The following is a 19709-nucleotide window of genomic DNA, read 5'->3' as shown; positions in this document are numbered from 1 at the left end:
TGGCACCGTCCTTGTGTAAAGGGCCTATGGCTTGGAAAGGGTTTAGCTGGTCACTATCCAAGGCCAAGGCTTGGAATTGTTCCACAACAAAAAAAGAGTGCCTTGCAATTATCAGGGCAGCGTCAAAGTTTCGCCCTTACTTCTATGGCAGGCCCTTCAAAGTTCCGAGTGAGCACCCTGCCCTGTGTTGGCTAGCTAACTTGAAGGACCCTTTGGGTCACCTCTCACGAAGAAGCCAAGAACTTCAAGAGTTTTACATTACCGTCGTATACAAAGCCTGTTGATGCCAATTGCCTGTCCAGTGCCTGACGCACCACGGCAGGACGACAAGGACACTAACAGTGAAGTGCGAAAGGGAACACTCCAATGCCGACTGCCTGTCTCACGCCACCGTCGATCCACCACCGCAGGACGATCGACCAGGGTGATTAGTGCTCTAGGGAACCATAAGCGCAGACGACTTCGCTAAGCGACAGTGAGCCGACCCAGAAGAGAGAGGCCTAGTAGAATGTCTTGAAGGCCAAACCACTATTGTCCCAAAGGTACTCGGGCGACAACTTTCGTCATTTTTCTTCAAAAATTTACATATCGTTTGCCCCTATGGAAAACCATGCACGGTGGGATGCGAAAGCAATGCAGGCGGTGCGTATTGAGTTTTCTTTCCTTTCACTTGGCATATAATCCAATAAAAGTTAGAGTGAGAGAATATATTGAGAAGAGAGGAGACGTTTGTACAGGGTTAGAACGCTGACGCTCCACTTCAATGTGCCAAAATGCTGTTGCTTTTATAGAAGTTTCCTGCCGAGATGGACGTTTACATTTGATTTCACTGGCCCGAAGTTCAGGCAAAAGAAGCGTAATAGTGTCACCGAGCATCTTAAAAGGCTGTTACGAGGTAGTGGGCTTGAGCCCACCTTTGCAGACGAATCGGCAAAGGAGCTGACCTGCCGCGCGAGATGCTGGCAGCCTTTTGATGACACAGCTACTTGCAAATATTGCAAATGCGTCTTCTGTCTACAACAAAACCATAGCCGACATGTTCGCCATTTACATCGTAGTCGAACGCAAACGTTGGATGCCATTTTTCAAAACATGACCTTCGCATATAACAGGGCCGTACAAGAAATGACACAAATGAAGCCGTACAAGATGGTGCATGCAAGGAGCCCGGCCACGATTATCGACGCTATGTTACCCAATGTCTCCAATGAAGAAAACTTTGACATCACCGTCTACCTTGAGCACGCCAAAGAAGCCCGACGACTCACCTGTCTACGCATCCAAAAGTCAGTAAAAGACCGACAGCCTTCGTTACAACCTTCGGCTATGCTACCCAGAATACCAGAATACCAGCTATTCTTGTTGTGTCCAATCAGCGAACATGTCCATTATGACCTCCACTGGCTGGAGCTTGCAGCTCGGTGAGCAGCACGCAACTGCTTGCAGTATTCCTGCTACAACGGCACTTTGATGCCTTGCAGCTTTCACACAGTCGACAGAGATGAGAAAGACAGAATGCTTTTCGCCGCAAGGAATGCTGCCCCCAGAGTTTCCTTCTAGAGGCACATCTCAGTGGCCATGCATGAACTCCAATCAGGATATCTCTTGTCTAAAATTTAATGCGGTGACTCGCTAGTAATGCACTTGGAAGGCCGGTACGCATTCTCCGCATCGTTCTTCAAATATATCAACCCGTTCAAATGCAAGTTAAGATTTGTCATGTTTTTTAAGAGTTCTGTTACTCTACATTTTGCCCACTTTCCTTCTCGTTACGCAGGGAGTGTGTTGGCTGGTTCGAAGCTTCGACAGGGTGAAGAGTGCCTTAAGGTCACGAGTCGCCGTTTTTTTTTTTTTTTTGCATAACTCAACATGCTTCGGCAAAGTGGACATGCGCACAAAGTAGACACCGTGGGAATCGTGCCCCTGCCCTGCGGCATTAGTGCCACAACGCCTGAGATCATTCTGATCGTTTTGGGATCATTTGTTGGGCTTGAGCACACAAACGCGAACAGCTGAGTTTATTCCAACTCGGCCTCCAGCAATAACGCTCGAATGTTCAACGCCACGTAAATGAATGCTGACGCGCGTTATTGCAGATCACATTATCAACGGCCAACGCTCTGCCGCTGTCAGTGCCAGTGTGTATTGCTGTAGTCTGACCTTGAATTTCCCGGCAAGTGTTAGGACAAATAAAGAGTTTTTTCTTTGACACGCAGACCGTTTTCTTTGCCAGCATCACGACCACGTGACAATATACAGCAACTGCACACGGAAAGCCAGTCATATGCAACGAAACTCTAAAACGTTTCGGCAGAAGCAATGGCTGTTATAACTTGAGATAGACAACACTAATACCGAATTTCGTACCTTGCCCGGTAAGCATGAGCCACTGGAGAGCGAAGGAGTTCCTGAGTTGATGTCCTTGATGAAAAATTCCTGAAACACAATTAGAACAAACGCATAAACGATCTAAAATTTTACAGAACAGACCGCATGAAACAGTACACAAACTACATGCACTGAAAAGAATGTTGCGCTACACTAGATCAGAGAGGAAGACAGGTCAAAGACAATAATATTGTTACCAGAAGGAGAGAATTGGAAGAGTAGACACAGATATGTCTGTACAGCTGGTTAAGCAAATGGCCCCAGAAACACACATTTGCTCACACCAGTCTGTCAACATAGTCCTCTTCATATCGATGTCACTGGTGCGTAGCATGACCCCTGGGGGCACAGGCATCATCCCGGAGCTTTAAAGGTCGTTATCAGACGCACTCTTGTAGGGCTTGAGCCGGGATACGTGAACAACACCAATGGGGCTAATCTCATAAGTAACAGGGGTTACTTGATGCAATACACAGTAAGGTCCAGTGTAACGAGACGAAAGTTGCTCTTATAGGCCCACCCGACGATGACAAGACCAGAATATTACAAGGGTACCGGCAGCCAAATGTACGTCTCGATGTTTCGAATCGTACCGACGATGTTGGTTGGTCTGCGACGCCATCAGCTGAGCACAGGCGAGCTGACGGGCATGATCGACTCGCACTATTGCGTCGCAGGCATACTCACCTGTAGGCGAGGTATCAGCTGAAATGACTGTGTCCAGTGGTAAAGTCGGCTCTGTTCTGTACAATAGGTAGAATTATTAAGAGCCCGCTGCGTCAAGACGTGATGAATTATACACGAAAGTAGCATAGAGTAAGGCGAAATCAAAGTTCCGGTGGTCGGGCGACACGTACATAGCGAGAATTTTCGTGAGAGTATGCTTAAAATGTTTCGTGAGGTCATTTGTTTGAGGGTGGTAAGCTGTGGTCAGTGTGTGTAGCGCGGAAAAAAATGCAAGATGTCGGCGATGATTTGGGATAAAAATCTACGGCCATGGTCTGTGATGTGTAGTCTCGGGCCGCCCTGAACTAATATAACGTCCCGTAAGAAGCAGTCAGCAACGTTGGTTGCACAGCTTGTCAATAGAGCTCGCGTAATAGCGTAGCGTGTAGCGTAATCTGTATTCACGGCTATCCGCTTGTTTCCCAATGTTGATGAGGGGAAAGGACCAAGGAGGTCTAATCCAGCACAGTAAAATGGTTCCACAGGTATGTCGACTGGTTGAAGGTGGCCAGCGGGTAGTCTCGACAAAATTTTAAGACGTTGACACAATTTGCATCAGGCGACGTATCGCCGTACAGGAGCGAGCAAGTCCTGGCCAGAAGAAACAATGCCATACGAGCTCGTACGTCTGAGATACACCTAGATGTCCAGCTGTTGGCGCATCGTGAAGCTCAGTGGAGAAAAAGCGCTGCAAACGCTTAGGCATAACAATAAGAGGGTCAGGCCCGTCAGGTCATAAATTGAGACGGTATGGGACACCTTTTTGAACGTCAAAGTGACGAACGGAGGCGTCATTTGGGGAAGATGCCGTATGGCTGATATTGTCAAGGAGCAGTGGATCCCGTTTCTGTTTTTCCTCAATGTTGAGTCAGACAAAGACAAGATGGAATGTTCCGTGGGCACATTGGTGCCCTCAGGATCGTCGACAGGGAACCAGGATAGGAAATCATCATGATGGTGCAGGCCGCAAGATTTGTAGACGATCGAGTAGAAAAAATCTTGCAGGCGCAAAGCCCAGCGGCCAAGGCACCTTGAGGGATCCTTCAGAGAGTTCAGCTAGAAGGACGCATGGTGGTCGGTAACTACTGAAAATGGGTGTCTGTATGATCAGGCCGGAATTTTGGTACCGCCCAAATGACAGCAAAGCACTCAGGCTCTGTGATGGAATAGTTATATTCAGGGGTGGATAGGAAGCGGCTGGCGTATGCAACAACACAATCACAGTGATGTTGAGCTAGGCTAGTCAACATCACTAATGCCATGCCCACTTGCATCTGTGTGGATTTCCGTGAGAGCGGCAGGGTTGAAGTGTGCCAAAATCAGAGGAGTAGTGAGAAGCGCAATAAGAGTCGAGAAGGCACAAGCCTCTTCTGAGCCCCATGAAAACGGGACGTCTTGCTTGAGGAGCTAAGTAAGGAAAAAATGCGCAGACAAGAAGTTGAGGTCGAAAGTTACGTCAGGGGGTATTTATAAAAGACAGTGAAGAGAATAACTGTGTGTTGATTCGCAATGATTACACGAGCGGAGCACATTCCGATGATAGATGCCATTCCAGCATCGGCAACACGGACGAACCGAGTGGTCACAGGTGTAAGAACCTTCTTGAGCTTGCGGTAAATGTCACTCACCATAACGGAAATTTGAGCCCCAGTGTCGACAAGAGCAGTCACATGCACACCGTCTACTTGAATGTCGATAAAGTTCCGTTTTGTCTGTATGATCAGTACAGAATTTTAGGCCAGTCTGAGTGATGCAGTGCCCCTCCAGCGGCTGTGACACTTTGTTTTCCGTAGGGTAACGTCGTGAAAAGGGGGGAGAAGATGGTCGGCTGGGCTGTAGAGAACGATACTGGCAACGTTGAGGTGAAGGAGAGCGGGAGTAACAGGGTTCATTAGGAGGTTCCTGGGCAAAAGTGCCGAAGCTGGTCTCATAACGATAAGCGTGATGAAGATTGAAGGTACGAGGGGAAGTTCGTGCAGGACCCCAGGGACGTCTGCAATCAGGGCAACGTGCTCAATAAGGTGACACGAGGAGCAGAGGGGCTTGTCATTGTGTGCTCATCATGCGGAAAAATTGCGAAACATTGAGGAAGAGCCAGACGTGAATGTACGTGCAGGCTTGAATTGTTGCCGGGAGCCGGTACGGGAAGACGGTGAAATAGAGCAAATTCTCAAGCTGGCAATTTCATGCCAAACGACTGCTTGAATTAGGGGCAACGTGATTAAAAGAGAGAGGTCAGGGAATGTCGGTTGCAGTGTAGCTGGAGCCGTCGCTTCAAGTTCACGCCTGCCGAGTCGCATGAGGTGTCTGGCAGATGGTATGGGTTAAGGCACGAGGATGTCGTGGTGGTATTTGAAAGGTGCTAAAACTGATGGGAGATGCGCCTGCTTTTAGCTTGCTCAAGCCGACGGCATTCTTAAATGATGGCATCAACAGATGACACCTTGTTGATTACCAACAAGTTAAACGCATTGTCGGCAAGGCCTTTAAGTATATGCTCAACCTTTTCAGGCTCGGACATGTACTCGTTGGCTTTCGGGCATAGTGCGAGGGCATCCTGAATGTAGTCTATGTAGAGCTCGGTGGAAGTTTGATGTGCCTTAATAATTTATTCTTTGCGGCTTGTCGACGATCAAACGAGTTTCAAAAAAGTCGCAGATTTGCCACAAAGACAAAGCAATGAACGCCATAACAACAAACTGGATGGTCATGTGCAACATGGCCAGCAGATCGAAGCGTGCCACACATTTCTCACGCACGAATGATGCATAAAACGTACTCTCAGGTACAGATGAACGCAAATAAACGTCTCAGTTGTTACTTCGCTGTGTCTGAAAAGCGCACTCTTTTCGCAAACATAGACTGTGCAATGACTTCAGTGACCTTTGAGCGCCTGGTAACTAAAACAGAATCAGTCTGGCAAAAGACGAACGCCAGCCAAGACGTACGATCCTTCCTACAGCGAGATAAGGGTGCACGATGAACGTCGAATTCCTGCTCTTTGCATGGAAGATGAGAGCGCGGCCGCCACCTCATGACGACGTTGCTACGCATGCTCATCGCGCCATCTTGCTGGTAATGCTGGAAACACCATAGTTCCCCCCCCCCCCCCCCGAGAAGTTTGTCAGCAGCGGTAAATGGTAGATATAGATAGCTTGCCGTTTGAACTTTAAAGGACGTGCTCCTTGGTGACTCGGCGAGTAACACCTCGCACTCACGATTCAGAGGATACAAGTTCGATTCTCCGAGCACCGAAAGTTTTTTTCTCTCTTGCATTATATATATATATATATATATATATATATATATATATATATATATATATATATATATATATATATATATATATATATACGAATACATATATGGTGAGTGACAGCGACACCGACGCCGGCGGCAGAATACAGCTCAGAGTGTTCAGACAATCGCTATCGCAACAAAAGCTCACGGACCCGTTCCTTGAAGCTTTCCCAGCTGATAATGTTACACTGATGGGTGTCAAGCCAGGCACAAGAGGTTCCATTGAGGTAAAAAATGAGGTTCGCGAGCATGAGCGTGGAATCGCAACTGTAAGTGGCGCTGATGCGTTTGTAGAGGCGTAGCCATTTATCGACCTCAGAACCCTCGCTGCCCAAGGACACGCCAGGGCCTTTAAGGACGGGGAACATCACGAAAGCTATTGCGGCTAGTGGGTTGACAGGCAGGGCAGGAGGCGTCACGACAGAAGAGGATGTCGTTAAGTCCTCAGTGATCATGTTGAAGGCCAATAGTTCGCTTCGGAGTTCTGTGGGGAAGACGGGGATCGCACTCTCCCCCAAATACGTTCTGCGAAGAAGACACTCGGAAGATCAGATGCAGATATATCTGTACGGCTGGTTAAGCAAGCAGCACCAGCGATATAGATTAGCTCGCACCACTCTGTCTTCTTTTCCTCTTCATCTCAATGTCACTGGTATTCGTACGTACATTGCACTCCAGTTCTGCTTTACTGTCGCCGTCGACGTCTTACACCATATAGTCACGCTGGCGCGCTAACCTCGGTTACGACTGACCCATTTAAACCACAGTTGTATGCAGTTATACAGGAAACCTAACCATGGTTGGCCGCTAACCACAGTCACTACAAACTAAGATTGGCCACCTCAGTTAACATCAACTGGACAGATGGCGGCCTCCATGAGAGACTTGGCTCATTCGGAAATGCTCTAGAAAAGGAGCCCAATGCCTGTTAGCTTGCCTCTCCCAACAACTTTGATGTTAATTGACAACCTGAGCGCTTTGAACTCCCACACATGCAATGATTGATTGATTGATATGTGGGGTTTAACATCCCAAAACCACCATATGATTATGATAGATGCCGTAGTGGAGGACTCCGGAAATTTTGACCACCTGGGGTTCTTTAACGTGCACCGAAATCTGAGCACACAGGCCTACAACATTTCCACCTCCATCCGAAATGCATCCGCTGCAGTTAGAATTTGATGCCGCGACCTGCGGGTCAGCAGCCGAGTACCTTAGCCACTAGACCACCGCGGTGGGGCACACACGCAATGCACAAATCTATGAGTCCACTGCAAGTGCACTGAACTAATACGCAGAATCCAGTGAAGATATGTACACTGCAAAGTAAGTGCAGCAAAAAAAAAAAGAAAACTCTGAACAAGCACAAGCAATACACTCAAGTGTGAATGCTCTTTTTTTGGGGGGGGGGCATAAATATCGTTATGGTGAGTCAATAAGAAAGACCCTGCCGAGGAAGGCGCTGAAGAGCCTGGTGCAGTCAGTCAATGCGGGGTGAAAACTGATTACTCGAGTGTTGAGCCTTCCGCTGCTCCTTCAACCTGCCTTGAAAACACGTTGCTTTGCTCGCACGCTGCACGCGTTCTGCACGTGTTTTTGAGAGTTTCGCGTCGGGCGCGGTTATGACGTATACGCTTCTGTCCGCATTTATTAGAATCGCCGCAATTCAGGATTTTTTTCGTGGCAGCAATTTGGTAAAAGGGCAGCGTCTTCTCAGCCATGTAGCAGATGCGAAGCAAGTTGTAGCAGACTAAGGTTGCACGGCGGGCTTGTTGGTTATTCATGTTGTTAGAGGTATAACGCATCCAGGACGGGACAGAGAGAAGAAGTGTATGTGTTCTGTGTCTTCTTTTCTGTCCCGTCCTGGATGCGCTATACCTCGAACAACAAGTTGTAGCAGACGACGCCGTCCGCGTCAGAGCGAAGTTCGTTTTGCAAGTGAAAGACGACACTCTTTACGACGTAGAGTTAGAGGTGAATACAACTTTCTGTACGTTCATAATTATATACCTGTTTTATTTGGTTTGCTGTGTGTACTATGCACTATGTTTGTTACTAGATGCATGGGTCAGGCCACTTCTCGTGATTTAGATTAAGCAGTTCTTGCGCTGTGACTGCTATTAGTTGGGATACCTTAATTTACTAGCACCCACCCAAGTTATCGTGGAGTATATACACAGCACTTCAAAAATAAATCGTCTATTTGGGGCTTCTCTCTGACCCACAACGAAAATTTACATCTATCGCACGTGTCCTTCCTTGCATTATCACCGTTCTCATCGCAGGTACTTCGAGTTCACGAACAGCGTGCGTACCATCATAATGAGCGCCCAGCTTTCAGAGAAACTTTTTTGTGTGTGTCTGAAAATGAGTATACGTTTAAGGGTTTTCCGTGGTCTGTTAGGAACGTTTTACATTTATAAAATAAAACAAGTACTGCATATGAAATCAATCTCTATGAAAACATGTACGATGGCAAAATTCCCCATTTAAAGAAAATACCAATTGTGTCCATCTGAGTGCACAGAAACATTTCATACAAGAACTTCACGGCAATAGCTACGAATGAAAACTTATTGATTAAACATTTTGCGTTGTCTGTTGCTTGAACCATTTTACTTGGTATGAAAAGTATCAGAAAAGCAATGTGCTTCTTACTAACAGCGTTCCAATATTATCCCTAAAATGTGGTGGTGTGAAAGTGTCATGTTTGATCAAAACCCTTCTATTTCAGCTTTGCTTGATAATTGCACATACGCGGAACGAATTCTCGCTGAGCTTGAAATCAGAAATCAACAGTCCTCAGAAAATGCTTTAAAATGCATAGATAGTTATGCGGTTCACTGCCTATCATACCTCTGCGCCATTTCTGCGTAAGGTGCCCATTTATTGTAAGCCACTGGAAACACTGTCGGCTCGCTCATAAGACGGGTGCAGACGTGAGTCATTTTTGCAGTTTCCCACAAAATGTCTGCTACAAATCATTGTCCAAGCTTTTGGCAACCACACACTTTTCGTCGGCACTGCGTAGGTATGAAAAATATATAACCAGACATCACCAATACCACATGTGTGCACAGCTTCAACTACTACGTCCCCTACAATCACCAATGATAGTAGCAGCATAAACATATTTCTTTGCAATTTTTTAACACTGCTCTAAAAACGGAAGTTGAAAGTATTATGGCACTTTATACTTTTAAGATGGGAACGCGCATCTCCCAGTAACTCGATAGATAAGAGGAACGGTGACGCAGGAAGTAACACCCATTATGATGAATGCATTGTGCACGAGCTAATTTTAATTAAAAAATTGTTCTCTTAATTTTTTTGGCACACAGCTTTAATCCATTCCTGTTGTCTGCTTGTTTCGTATCGTCGGTTTGGAAATCGGTAGAATTTCACTGGTGGAGTCGACCCCTTCGTGTTTGCATGATTATTGTGACAGTTGATGACAGAGCAATAGTTCCCCCATTTCTGTTGGGGTGACATCGCGGAACGAGGGACGTTTCACGTGCAGCGCGCGCTTCGCAAATGCGTGGAAGCCAAAGGGAGCGGAAGGGTCGCTACACACGACTATTGTGCGCTTTTTCTGGCAGGGGAAAGGCAAGCGCTGGCATCGGCGGGCAAACTTGAGCGGGTCTCCCCTATATTGGCACAGGCGTGTGGCTATCCTTAGCGAACGTGCACTCGGGGCGTTACAGCAGGCATCAAGCTATTTTTCACGGAGGACGACGACTTCCGGCCGCAATTTCTGATTAGGTGGGTAGAGATTATTGGCCGAAAAGCGTCAGCACTGCACTGGTATCAGCCCTTGTTGTTTTATCTTGTGCGCAGAGTATCTGCCTTCGGTAAATGTTCAATAGCCTTTGCATGTGATGGTCTACTTCTTCCACGCCATTAGAAACATATACTAATTTTATTTATGAGTGCTTTTTACAGCGAAAGCTGTTATGAGATCACAAGGGTAGTGTGCGCCGTTGTTGTCCGCCGCCGCTGTTGTTTGTAACCACTATCGCGCAAAATGAGAAAAAACTAAGAGAATAAAAACACTGAGGTCACGATGGCATTCAAACCTGGGTCTCATGTGCACCAGCCCAGTGTTCTACGAATGAGCCCCACCATTTTTTTTTCTTTATTACTGGTTCTTGCACAAGGTACAAACATAAATATAAGCCACTATCAATAATAAATAATATACACAACAGAAGCGATGTGAAGTCAGTCGCAAGTCTTTAAAGGGTCACTCACCAGGTTTGACAATTTTGAGCTGACAAGTGCAATGCGTAGACAAAGCATTCATGATCACGTCTGCCAAAATTTGCAATGCTACGCGCAGCGGAAATGGGTCGAATTTCAAGATGAATGCTGCTCCTCCTCCCTTCTGCCGGCGCGCGCCCAGAGAATGAGGGCATGATGCGTGCGTTTGAATGGCCCTACGTACACGGCAATGCAGTGACGTTGATTGATTGATTTGTGGGGTTTAACGTCCCAAAACCACCATTTGATTATGAGAGACGCCGTAGTGGAGGGCTCCGGAAATTTTGACCACCTGGGGTTCTTTAACGTGCACCCAAATCTGAGTACACGGGCCTACAACATTTCTGCCTCCATCGGAAATGCAGCCGCAGCAGCCGGGAATCGAACCCGCGACCTGCGGGTCAGCAGCCGAGTACCTTAGCCACTAGACCACCGCGGCGGGGCGCAGTGACGTTGGTCCTCTACATAGACGACTCTGCTCTAACGTTGAAAACAGAGGCACATAATATGGTGAAAATCATTTAACACGGCATGCATAGTTTCTGTAATTTGTTGCTTGAAGAGAATACTAAAACTCTTGTTAAATTATGAGGTGCAATAAGGAAATGTGAGCATCTTTTTTCCCATTTTTTTTTCCGTGAATTGCAACGATATGCGAGGCTAATGTGTCGGCGCTTCGCATCCGTTCGTGTACCTGCGGTCAGTGCATCGAGCAGACGACCGCCGTGGAACGCTCCTACGCGTTCGCACATTCATTGTACTCATCTACTCTACCGCGTTTCCAAACCATCCTGCAGAAACAGGCAGAAGACCGCAAAATAACGCCGGTCAACAAAGCAACGCCGCTCGGTTGTCTGGGGATTGGACTTGTTTGGGCCTGTCATGCGTGCGTGACCTCTTGGTCTGATGCCTGGGAGGGTGGGGAAGAGATTTGGCTAGCGAAGGCTACACGGAGGAGCGGCAAGGATTTGGAGCTCGCCTCTTCTCATCCTCGTTTCGCGGCACTTCAAAAACCCCGTTTTCTCTGCTCTTGATGAACCGATTCAAAAAATTTTTGTGGCAAAGTGTTCCTCATCGGACACTCAACAACTTCCACTGTCTAACTCAAGTTTGGTATGGGGCCTGGTCAGTGGCTCTTTAAGTGGTTACAGTTACCATTTAGGTTCACGTTTAGGTTACCCTTTAGGTTCACGAGGAGTTCAATCCTGGAGAGCCAATTCGGAACAAAGTCTTGTTGTTTGAGTGTATCATCGTATTGAGCAATACTTTCAAGGAAAAGCAAGCGGGCAGGGCGCCTGTCAGAGTCACAATAGAAACCGGCCATTCTAGCTTGCCATTGACAATGGAGGCTAAGGAGCATTATAAAATCCCAGAAGTAGACCCTTTTCCAACAATGCAAAAATATCTGATCTCTTGTCTACAGCTTTCAGAATATCAAACAGTTCGAACTCCATAGCATATAAAATCCTCTATCTTCAAAAAAGTCTTAACCGGTAATGTGTCCGAATTAAACTTAAAGAAAAAGCTTTTTGAACTCAGCTGAATTTGCATTTTCTTAACACGCTACAGAATATCATTGCCCGCTCCCCCGTTATTATTTACCTATACATAGAAACAGGAAAAATCATGTCGCATATGTCTTTATGAAATTTTTTTCACCTTACTGATTGGGAATTGAGGCTAGCTCGCTGCCTTTGCGCGGGCTTTGCCGCCTTTTCTGCCGTTCTTATGTCCCGACATGTTTCCCCTCCTTTGCTGTCTGCCGCTCTGGGAGAGCGGAGTGACGTTTAACCCCCTCACCCGGTAGCAGATGTTGACTGTGGCGCTGCGCGCGGAGTCCCCCGAGAGGTTTTCGCGTGCTGCGTCGGGAGCGGGCAGACGGTGAACCACGCAATGTTTTCTGTCCGTCGACTCCCGTCGCTCAGGGCTCGTCGGACTTCGCTGACAGCGCTTCGCGCCCAAGGCGAACGCTCACCTTTTGTTGCCCCACTGCGTACGCTTGGCCGAAGGGTGGTACGGTGTCCTAGTGCGTGGCCTAGCTACACCGACCCGTCTCCCTCCAAAGCCAACGCGAGCACCTTTGCCCTCGCTCAAGCAATTGGGCCTTGGTCCCGGTGTCTCCGTGGATCACCTTTACCGCAGAGACGTGCTCGTGGCACCCTGTGTAGTACTTTTATGCCCGCGGCGTGGATAAGCCTATTTGCTTTCCAGCCGCGCCTTTGCAAGGGGCTGTACTGCGTTTGGTGTTGCCACAGACAATAAAATGTTGTGACTTTGAGCAGTAGCGTGTTCTCACCATGGCGACGGTTAATGCGAGCCCTGCGGCTCGCTAGGACCGGACCCACGCTAGTGGCCATACTCCTTCGGGATGCATGTACACTACAACTGAAAAAAGGTATGCATTGGAAAACTGAACTGACAAAAAGCGGAAACTGTCCGCAACCTCTTTAAAAGACCCTCGCATGGCTCCGGGCATGCTTGGGGTGCTAACGACAAGGTTAGGCAGAACACAACAAAGGCGTAACTGGCATACCGTTATCAAGAAGGGGTGTCAAACAGCATGAAAGAAAATAAACCGATTAACTAGTTGTCGCACGAACAGACACAACAGGCTTAGTCCCTCCTGTTTTACTCTTTGGAACTGATTAGTCTTTCTACATCTTTCCTAATCTTTCCCAAGTGGACCCCCATACAAACACAGCAATACCCTCTGCAGCTTTTGCACGTGCACTTGTAAGCAACAATGAGAGATAGTTGCCGTTCCACTGCGCTATCCTTTCGTGCGTTTGCTTTATTTGTCAACAAGTCAACAGGGAGAACGTTTCGGTGGTGAAACCAAGTGAAACTACTACACCTGTGCCGGCGTGCCACACTGAATGAGAAAGGGGCGCGAAGCTTGGCATCGCAGCTCGGAAGAACGATGCCTTCAGCAGAGGCTTTCTTTCTTTTCGCCCCTTCAATGACCCCTCTATCTGCCTCCTTGTCTGAAGAACATCGCTAACTGGTGCCTGCCCCCTGCTGGGCGGTGGTTTTCACAGGAGGAACAATTGCGCTGCAAACCGCTCGCCTAGGCTTGGCAGGCTACGCGAGCAAGCTCTTTGTTACATACAGCGTTGAATGCGAGGTTGTGTGACATTCTCTCACATAGGTCGCGTCAAAAGCGAACCATGAGACATTACATCCTTCTGTGTGCATACGTAAATAATCCGCTTCAGTTGCTGTCATTTTGTCCTACCTCATTTACTGATGGCCACTATTGAGTTGTCATCTGCTTGCACTCACAAACAGCGGTCCTCATAAAAATTCTCCTTTTCCAATTTTTCATTTATGTACTTTTTCAAGTAAAAAGCTACCTATTCCTAGCACTCAATATCTCTTTACACACCCTGACACAAGCGATATATGCACTAAAACTTTTATTTCCCTCGAGAAAGGATCGAGAGCAATATTTCCTAAATAGAACGTTATAATTATGCAGTAGCTCTGATGCAAATAATTACGAACCAATAATTACGGTGAAAGCAGGTCTTCCATTCGCATGTTATAAATTATTACCGAATGCTTAGAAAAGTTCTCTTCTCGTGGTGCTGTCAGCTCTAAGCAATCGGGTATGATGCAGCTAATGTTGAAAAGGATATTAGCAAGCAGGCTGCATGTGTGTTAGAAGCCCAGCTGGCCACTCGTTACGTTGCGCAGCCCCACATGGTCTGATTCACCACGATCAGAAATCCATGCCCATTAGGGACACAAGCTGGCATATTCAATTTCGTCCACTGTCACGAGCGCTTTTTTTTTCTCTAACACATGAAAGAAAGTGTATGGTCAAAAGGCGAATATTTATAAAACCATTTTTCAAGGTATACGTAAGTTTCGAGCGTCATCTCGAGGGTTCAAGCGTGGTCTCTACAGTCAACCGGATGCACGGCGGAAACGGCGGCTCTTTTCATCGGGGTCAAAACTGTTTGAGCGCGCTGGGTGGGCAAACTAACAAGCAAACTAGCCAAGCAGAAACATGTGCTCCAAACGAGAAGTACGGAATGCCGTGGGGTCCCTCTAAGAAGCACTCATGAGAGTGACGATTCGATAAAGATGCAAAAAATACATAATACTATAAAAAATAAATGACATGCAAACAATTCGTATGAAAGCATCACCGAGAACAACAAAAGGAAAAAAAGTGCCACTTTCACAACACGAAGCAAAATGCAAGCAGTGGACACTACGGGATGCGGCTGAAATGTGTTCTGTTTGCTTCTAGCGCCTCATGTTACTCTATACAGCACAGACAGTCAGCTTTCGTCACGTTCTTGTCTCTCTTTTTTCAAGCTCCGCGGCTCAAACTAACTCGGCTATAAACCACCTAGCTCCGCTGAATACCATTATAGCCGGCTTTCATGCTGCAGCAAGCATGTTTGTACCAGTCTTCGACCTATAGCTCAGCCGCCTCATCCCCCCCCCCTTATTTTTTGCGCTATAGATATATATAATATCAATTTTTTATATGAAATAAGCAAGCTCAGAATTCACTCGACAGGGTCCATTGTTCCCTTTTCATGATTCACTGCCCCTGATACGAACAGGACTCTCAACACCACCCCTGTTTGTCGATTAGTGCAATGCGCCTTCCTATTGAATCGCCATTGTCTAGGCGAATTCGATGCGCATCTGTCGCATTCATGTAATCATGCCTTATTTTTTATTTTATTTACTTACGTTTCATCTTCATTGCTATGGGCATTACGTGGGGAGGGGGGTACACATGGGCCATAACACAAATAGTAATCGATACACTAAATACAACCGATCCTAGCATCCAAAAGATACTGGAAAGAGAAAAAAACCCCTCTTATTGACAGTGATACTGTGGGCATTTTACAGCAAAGAAAAAAACGTTTCATTATCAATTTAACAATATCGTTCGGGAGACGGGTGAATTCCCGTATTTTTCTTACAAAAAAAGAACTACTGAAACAGCGCGTTATTTAAATGATACCACTGTACTCTATCAACTTAGCGTTTTATGCACTAGTCTTGTCGTCCGGCTACTAGATGCTATATATAGCGTAAGTTCTGCTACATCGGATTATCAGCCTTACAATATACACGCTACTAGTCTACGACCTGCTATTCTCATATCACATGTTCTCAACACGGCAGACTTTACAAAGAATTCTGAGGCGCTGTGGCGTTCCTTTATCTTTTCTCCTTCAAGCGAATGCGGTGGCAGGTAAAGCACAAGTTGAGCAAAGATAATAGAGAGGTCTCGTATAGTGAGCACAACAGCTTGTCAGTGCACAACAGCATGTCAGTCTTCAGGCGGCAAACGTGTGGCGTGTGAAACCGCTCACCAAAGCAGCATTTATGGACACAAATTCTCGTTACAGCATAAATTGCTCCGTACTCACAGCAAGGAAAGAAGCGCGACAACAAGCATATCAAGCATGCCTCGGCTACATGCCATTTGTGAAATCATGTCTCAGGTAGCATACTGAAGAAATAAAACACTTAAGCGGACTTCTATTTTGGGTAGAAACATGCAACAACCAGCGCCAGAAGACATGTAAATTATTCGGAAAATCCAGACGCAAGGTGTACAGACAGAGTCAAACCTGTCCAGAGCACCTAACCGGTCGCTTCAGCTGCCGTTTTCTACAAACCTAAGCAAACGTCGACGCCGTTATGATACATAAATAAGTAAAGCTGCATGCTAAGTTCTTACGCTATAATTCAAGCATGAACGGAAGCTTGTAGCTAACGTGAGCTAGCAGCTGCGGACAGCAACAGCATCCACAGCCATGTGCTCTGCCACTCCAGACAAGTATGATTCCGTCTGTACCTGCACATGCCTGCCCTGCAGACAGCAAAACTTCCCCTGCACGGTACTGCAAACGTCTGGTTGTGGGAAGATTGTATAACAAAGTTCCACGAGATCACGACCCACTACCAGTTATAAATATGCATGTACCCGACCTCTCACACTCGGCTAAACAGGACACAGGCGGTAAAGACAATTACAGATTCATACATAAATCCTAGACTTATGCACGCCATGTATCCAGACTACACTACTGCCACGTTCCATTTCTCAAGTTTTGTTATCGCCCCAAAACACTACACAATTCTCAGCACAAAACGCGCGCGCAGTTTTCGAGAAGCTTCCGGACTTTAGTAGATCATTTCGATAAGAACACGCCCACTCTGCTAACTGTACAGATTATTCTGGAACCTATCCCACTGCCAGCGATAACGCTAGAACATTCTATGGCAAGAGTATAAATGCCGACGCACTTTGCCGCTTGTCAGTAGTTGATGGACGGCCGACGCTCCGTTCACCGCTATCAGTCCAAGACTGCTACTGTAATAGGACTCTCCGTTTACCGGGCACAGGTTCGCCCAAATAAACAGTTAAATTCCAACGCAAAGTCTCCTGTCTTCGGCCACATCACGACCCCGTGACACTACAAACAAATGTGGATCGTGTTGAGAGGTTACCACGCTTAGCCACATGCTGTGGGAGTGTCAGGGCTTCAAAGACAATTCGAACAGTGCTGATCCATCCGTCTCCTCCACCGCCAGCTTCCGCTCGCGCTAGGAGACCCCACTGCTCAGCTCGAACCTGACAGCGCAACTCTGAGCCGTCTAGCGTGCTGAGGATGCTGCTTCGAGACAAGGCCTCGGAACTGGTTCCTAGGTGGATGCCCAGGCCCACTAAAAAGACGTCGGACACAGATCTTGTTGACTCGCCAATGAAGTTTGCGTCTCTCTCTTCTGCCAATTCACTACGCTGTTACTTTCTGAAAACTGGCGGAACCCGCGCTGTGTTCCTGCATTGAGCAATGCAACAAATATTGTCCGACTTTGTGGTTTCGTCAAACTAACGACGGATATTCACAGCCAACTCCAAGTAAAAAGTTTGCAAGCTCCCGCGTTCCCATGGAAAGAGCTTCATGTAATTATGAGGAACGTCGCCTTGGGATACTCCTAGACACATGGGGTGCACGGAAATATATATACACGGGTGATCCTGCATTTCGCCACTAAGGAAACGTGCCGGTCGTAGGTGAATGTTGAAATCTCGTCCACAAGCTAAACAGTTTGAGGCATAATCTGGTAACGTGTGTCACACACGGCGGGTCAGAGTGAACTCATCCTGCCAAAGTTATTCTTATAGACAATCTAGCAAGTTCAGGCCACAGCAAGCGCGGATGATTGTGATGGGTTACTTACGTGACACGCATTCCTGCCACACCGTAGTTTTGCCAGGTATGAATGCTGAAGACACAGAAAGGAAGAGAAGCTGGTACGAAAGAAATTCGTGTGGCCTAGATTTGATTGACGCCGAGAGATACATCTTATTGTGCTTGATTGACAGTGCAGTGTTTAGCTTGTTAGGAATGACAGAAACGAACACACAGCAAGTATAAAACAATTTGCTTGTCATTCCTTTATGTGTGCCACCTCTCGTGTTTATGCTGTTCATTGCGATGAATTCATTCAAACAAACCCAGAAAATCCCCCTTCTGAAAAAATGCATGTTATTGCGAAAAAAAAAAGTTAGTCAATATTCAGACCATACTTCGCCCGAGCATGGCTGCTTACTTTGATGGTTCCAGAAAGAAGGGAAAAGGGCACCACTATTATATCTGCCTGTCACAAGAGGACACGACTAAGCACCTTTGGGGGATGGGGATTGGGAGCGGGGTAAGGAAACACAGAAGAGAAAAAACAGGAAAGGGTGGCCTTCATGCAGCAGGCACGACAAAGGAAGCGATGCAGTGTGCCTGATGTGTCTAGCGCAGCAAGGGGGCATGGAACGTGCACTGCCTTTTTCACTGCTTGTTTTTATCCGTCGTTCCACTTCCTCCTGCCTGCTTTTTAGTGGTAGCCTGTGTAATGGTGGTGGCAGTGGGTAGAAGAGGAAATAGGCACCAAATTTCTGCAGCCCGGTCGAGAGCATGGCACAGGCCACAGACACACATGTCTTTGAGTGGCCTTTTTACCCCTTTCCCCAAAAATGACACGGTTGAAGTGTCCACGACCGAGAGACAGTTTATGTTGTCAACTGCCCCCCCCCCCCCCTCTCCCCTCCTTTTTATTTCTATTCAAGAACCTATTCTCCCAGACACACACACACGAGAGGGACGACCCCATCCCCTGCTTTGGTGCTTTTCCGCACAGCTGTATGAGAGACGCTCAGGGGAGGCATGTAGAAAAAACTTGCAGATGGTGGAGCATAGTTTGTGGCTAGAAATAACCTTCTTTTCTGAAGTAAATTGTTTTCGCCCGCCACAGTCAGGAAAACGGGGAGCTTTCATATTCGACGTTTTTGCTTATTCTGTCTAGGTGGCGTTAGAGGGAGATTTCTATTGTAGTTACAGGAATGATGCAGATTGCTTAGCATTCCTACAGTATAAGCGTGTCATTAGTATGTAAAATTGTATGAGGAGATCGCAACTGCTATTTTTTCGGCTATGCGTGCTCGGATATCAGCGCCATTTGAAGACAACTGTTGACGTCTGTGGCAGTATAATTTGCGACAATTTACGAGACTCGTTTCATATTTCTATTCGCTTTATCAAAAATGCTACGTTGAGAAAACAGATAAGGGCATTTCGTTTCTCTACGTGCAAATTCAGCCACAGAACTTCAGTAGTTATCCGCAGAAATGGGCCAAGGTAGGTCTATGTATTGAGAATATTGCCCCATTTACATCAATGTAATTAAAAAGCGAGAGCACGTATATTATTGATATTTGGCCTTCAGACAGAAAATATCATTGTCTACATATGCGCCGAGAATGAATTCTCTTTAGCGAACAGTTACCGAGCCGTCTGCAGCAAAGGTTACTAAATTTGTTAGTTTTCAAAAGCTGATCAGCTATAAAGTACAAGTCTGACAATAGTTTGCTACGTTGAGAAAATAGATAAATATGTCTAGAAAGTGCTGTTAAAAGAACAGTGCTGTAACTGTAGCATATTTCTCAGAAAACAGTCACTGCTGGCGCATAGTCAGTCCAAAATTTTGTAACTAGC

The 19709-nt window shown here is 46.7% G+C and overlaps 1 protein-coding gene across 2 annotated transcripts in view; it reads right to left on the bottom strand.

Moving 5' to 3' along the window:
- Window positions 1-19709, bottom strand: part of LOC119167709 (tRNA:m(4)X modification enzyme TRM13 homolog) — a 423312-nt gene that overhangs the window by 380184 nt on the left and 23419 nt on the right. For both annotated transcript variants that reach the window (XM_037419234.2, XM_037419235.2), the window contains exon 4: window positions 2368-2436. In XM_037419234.2, the coding sequence (XP_037275131.2) occupies window positions 2368-2436 (69 nt within the window). The remainder of the gene's footprint in view (window positions 1-2367; window positions 2437-19709) is intronic.

This window comes from Rhipicephalus microplus, chromosome 6 (assembly GCF_043290135.1).
Source record: "Rhipicephalus microplus isolate Deutch F79 chromosome 6, USDA_Rmic, whole genome shotgun sequence".
In the NCBI taxonomy this organism is placed as follows: domain Eukaryota; kingdom Metazoa; phylum Arthropoda; class Arachnida; order Ixodida; family Ixodidae; genus Rhipicephalus; species Rhipicephalus microplus.
This window is presented reverse-complemented; position numbering and strand designations above follow the sequence as displayed.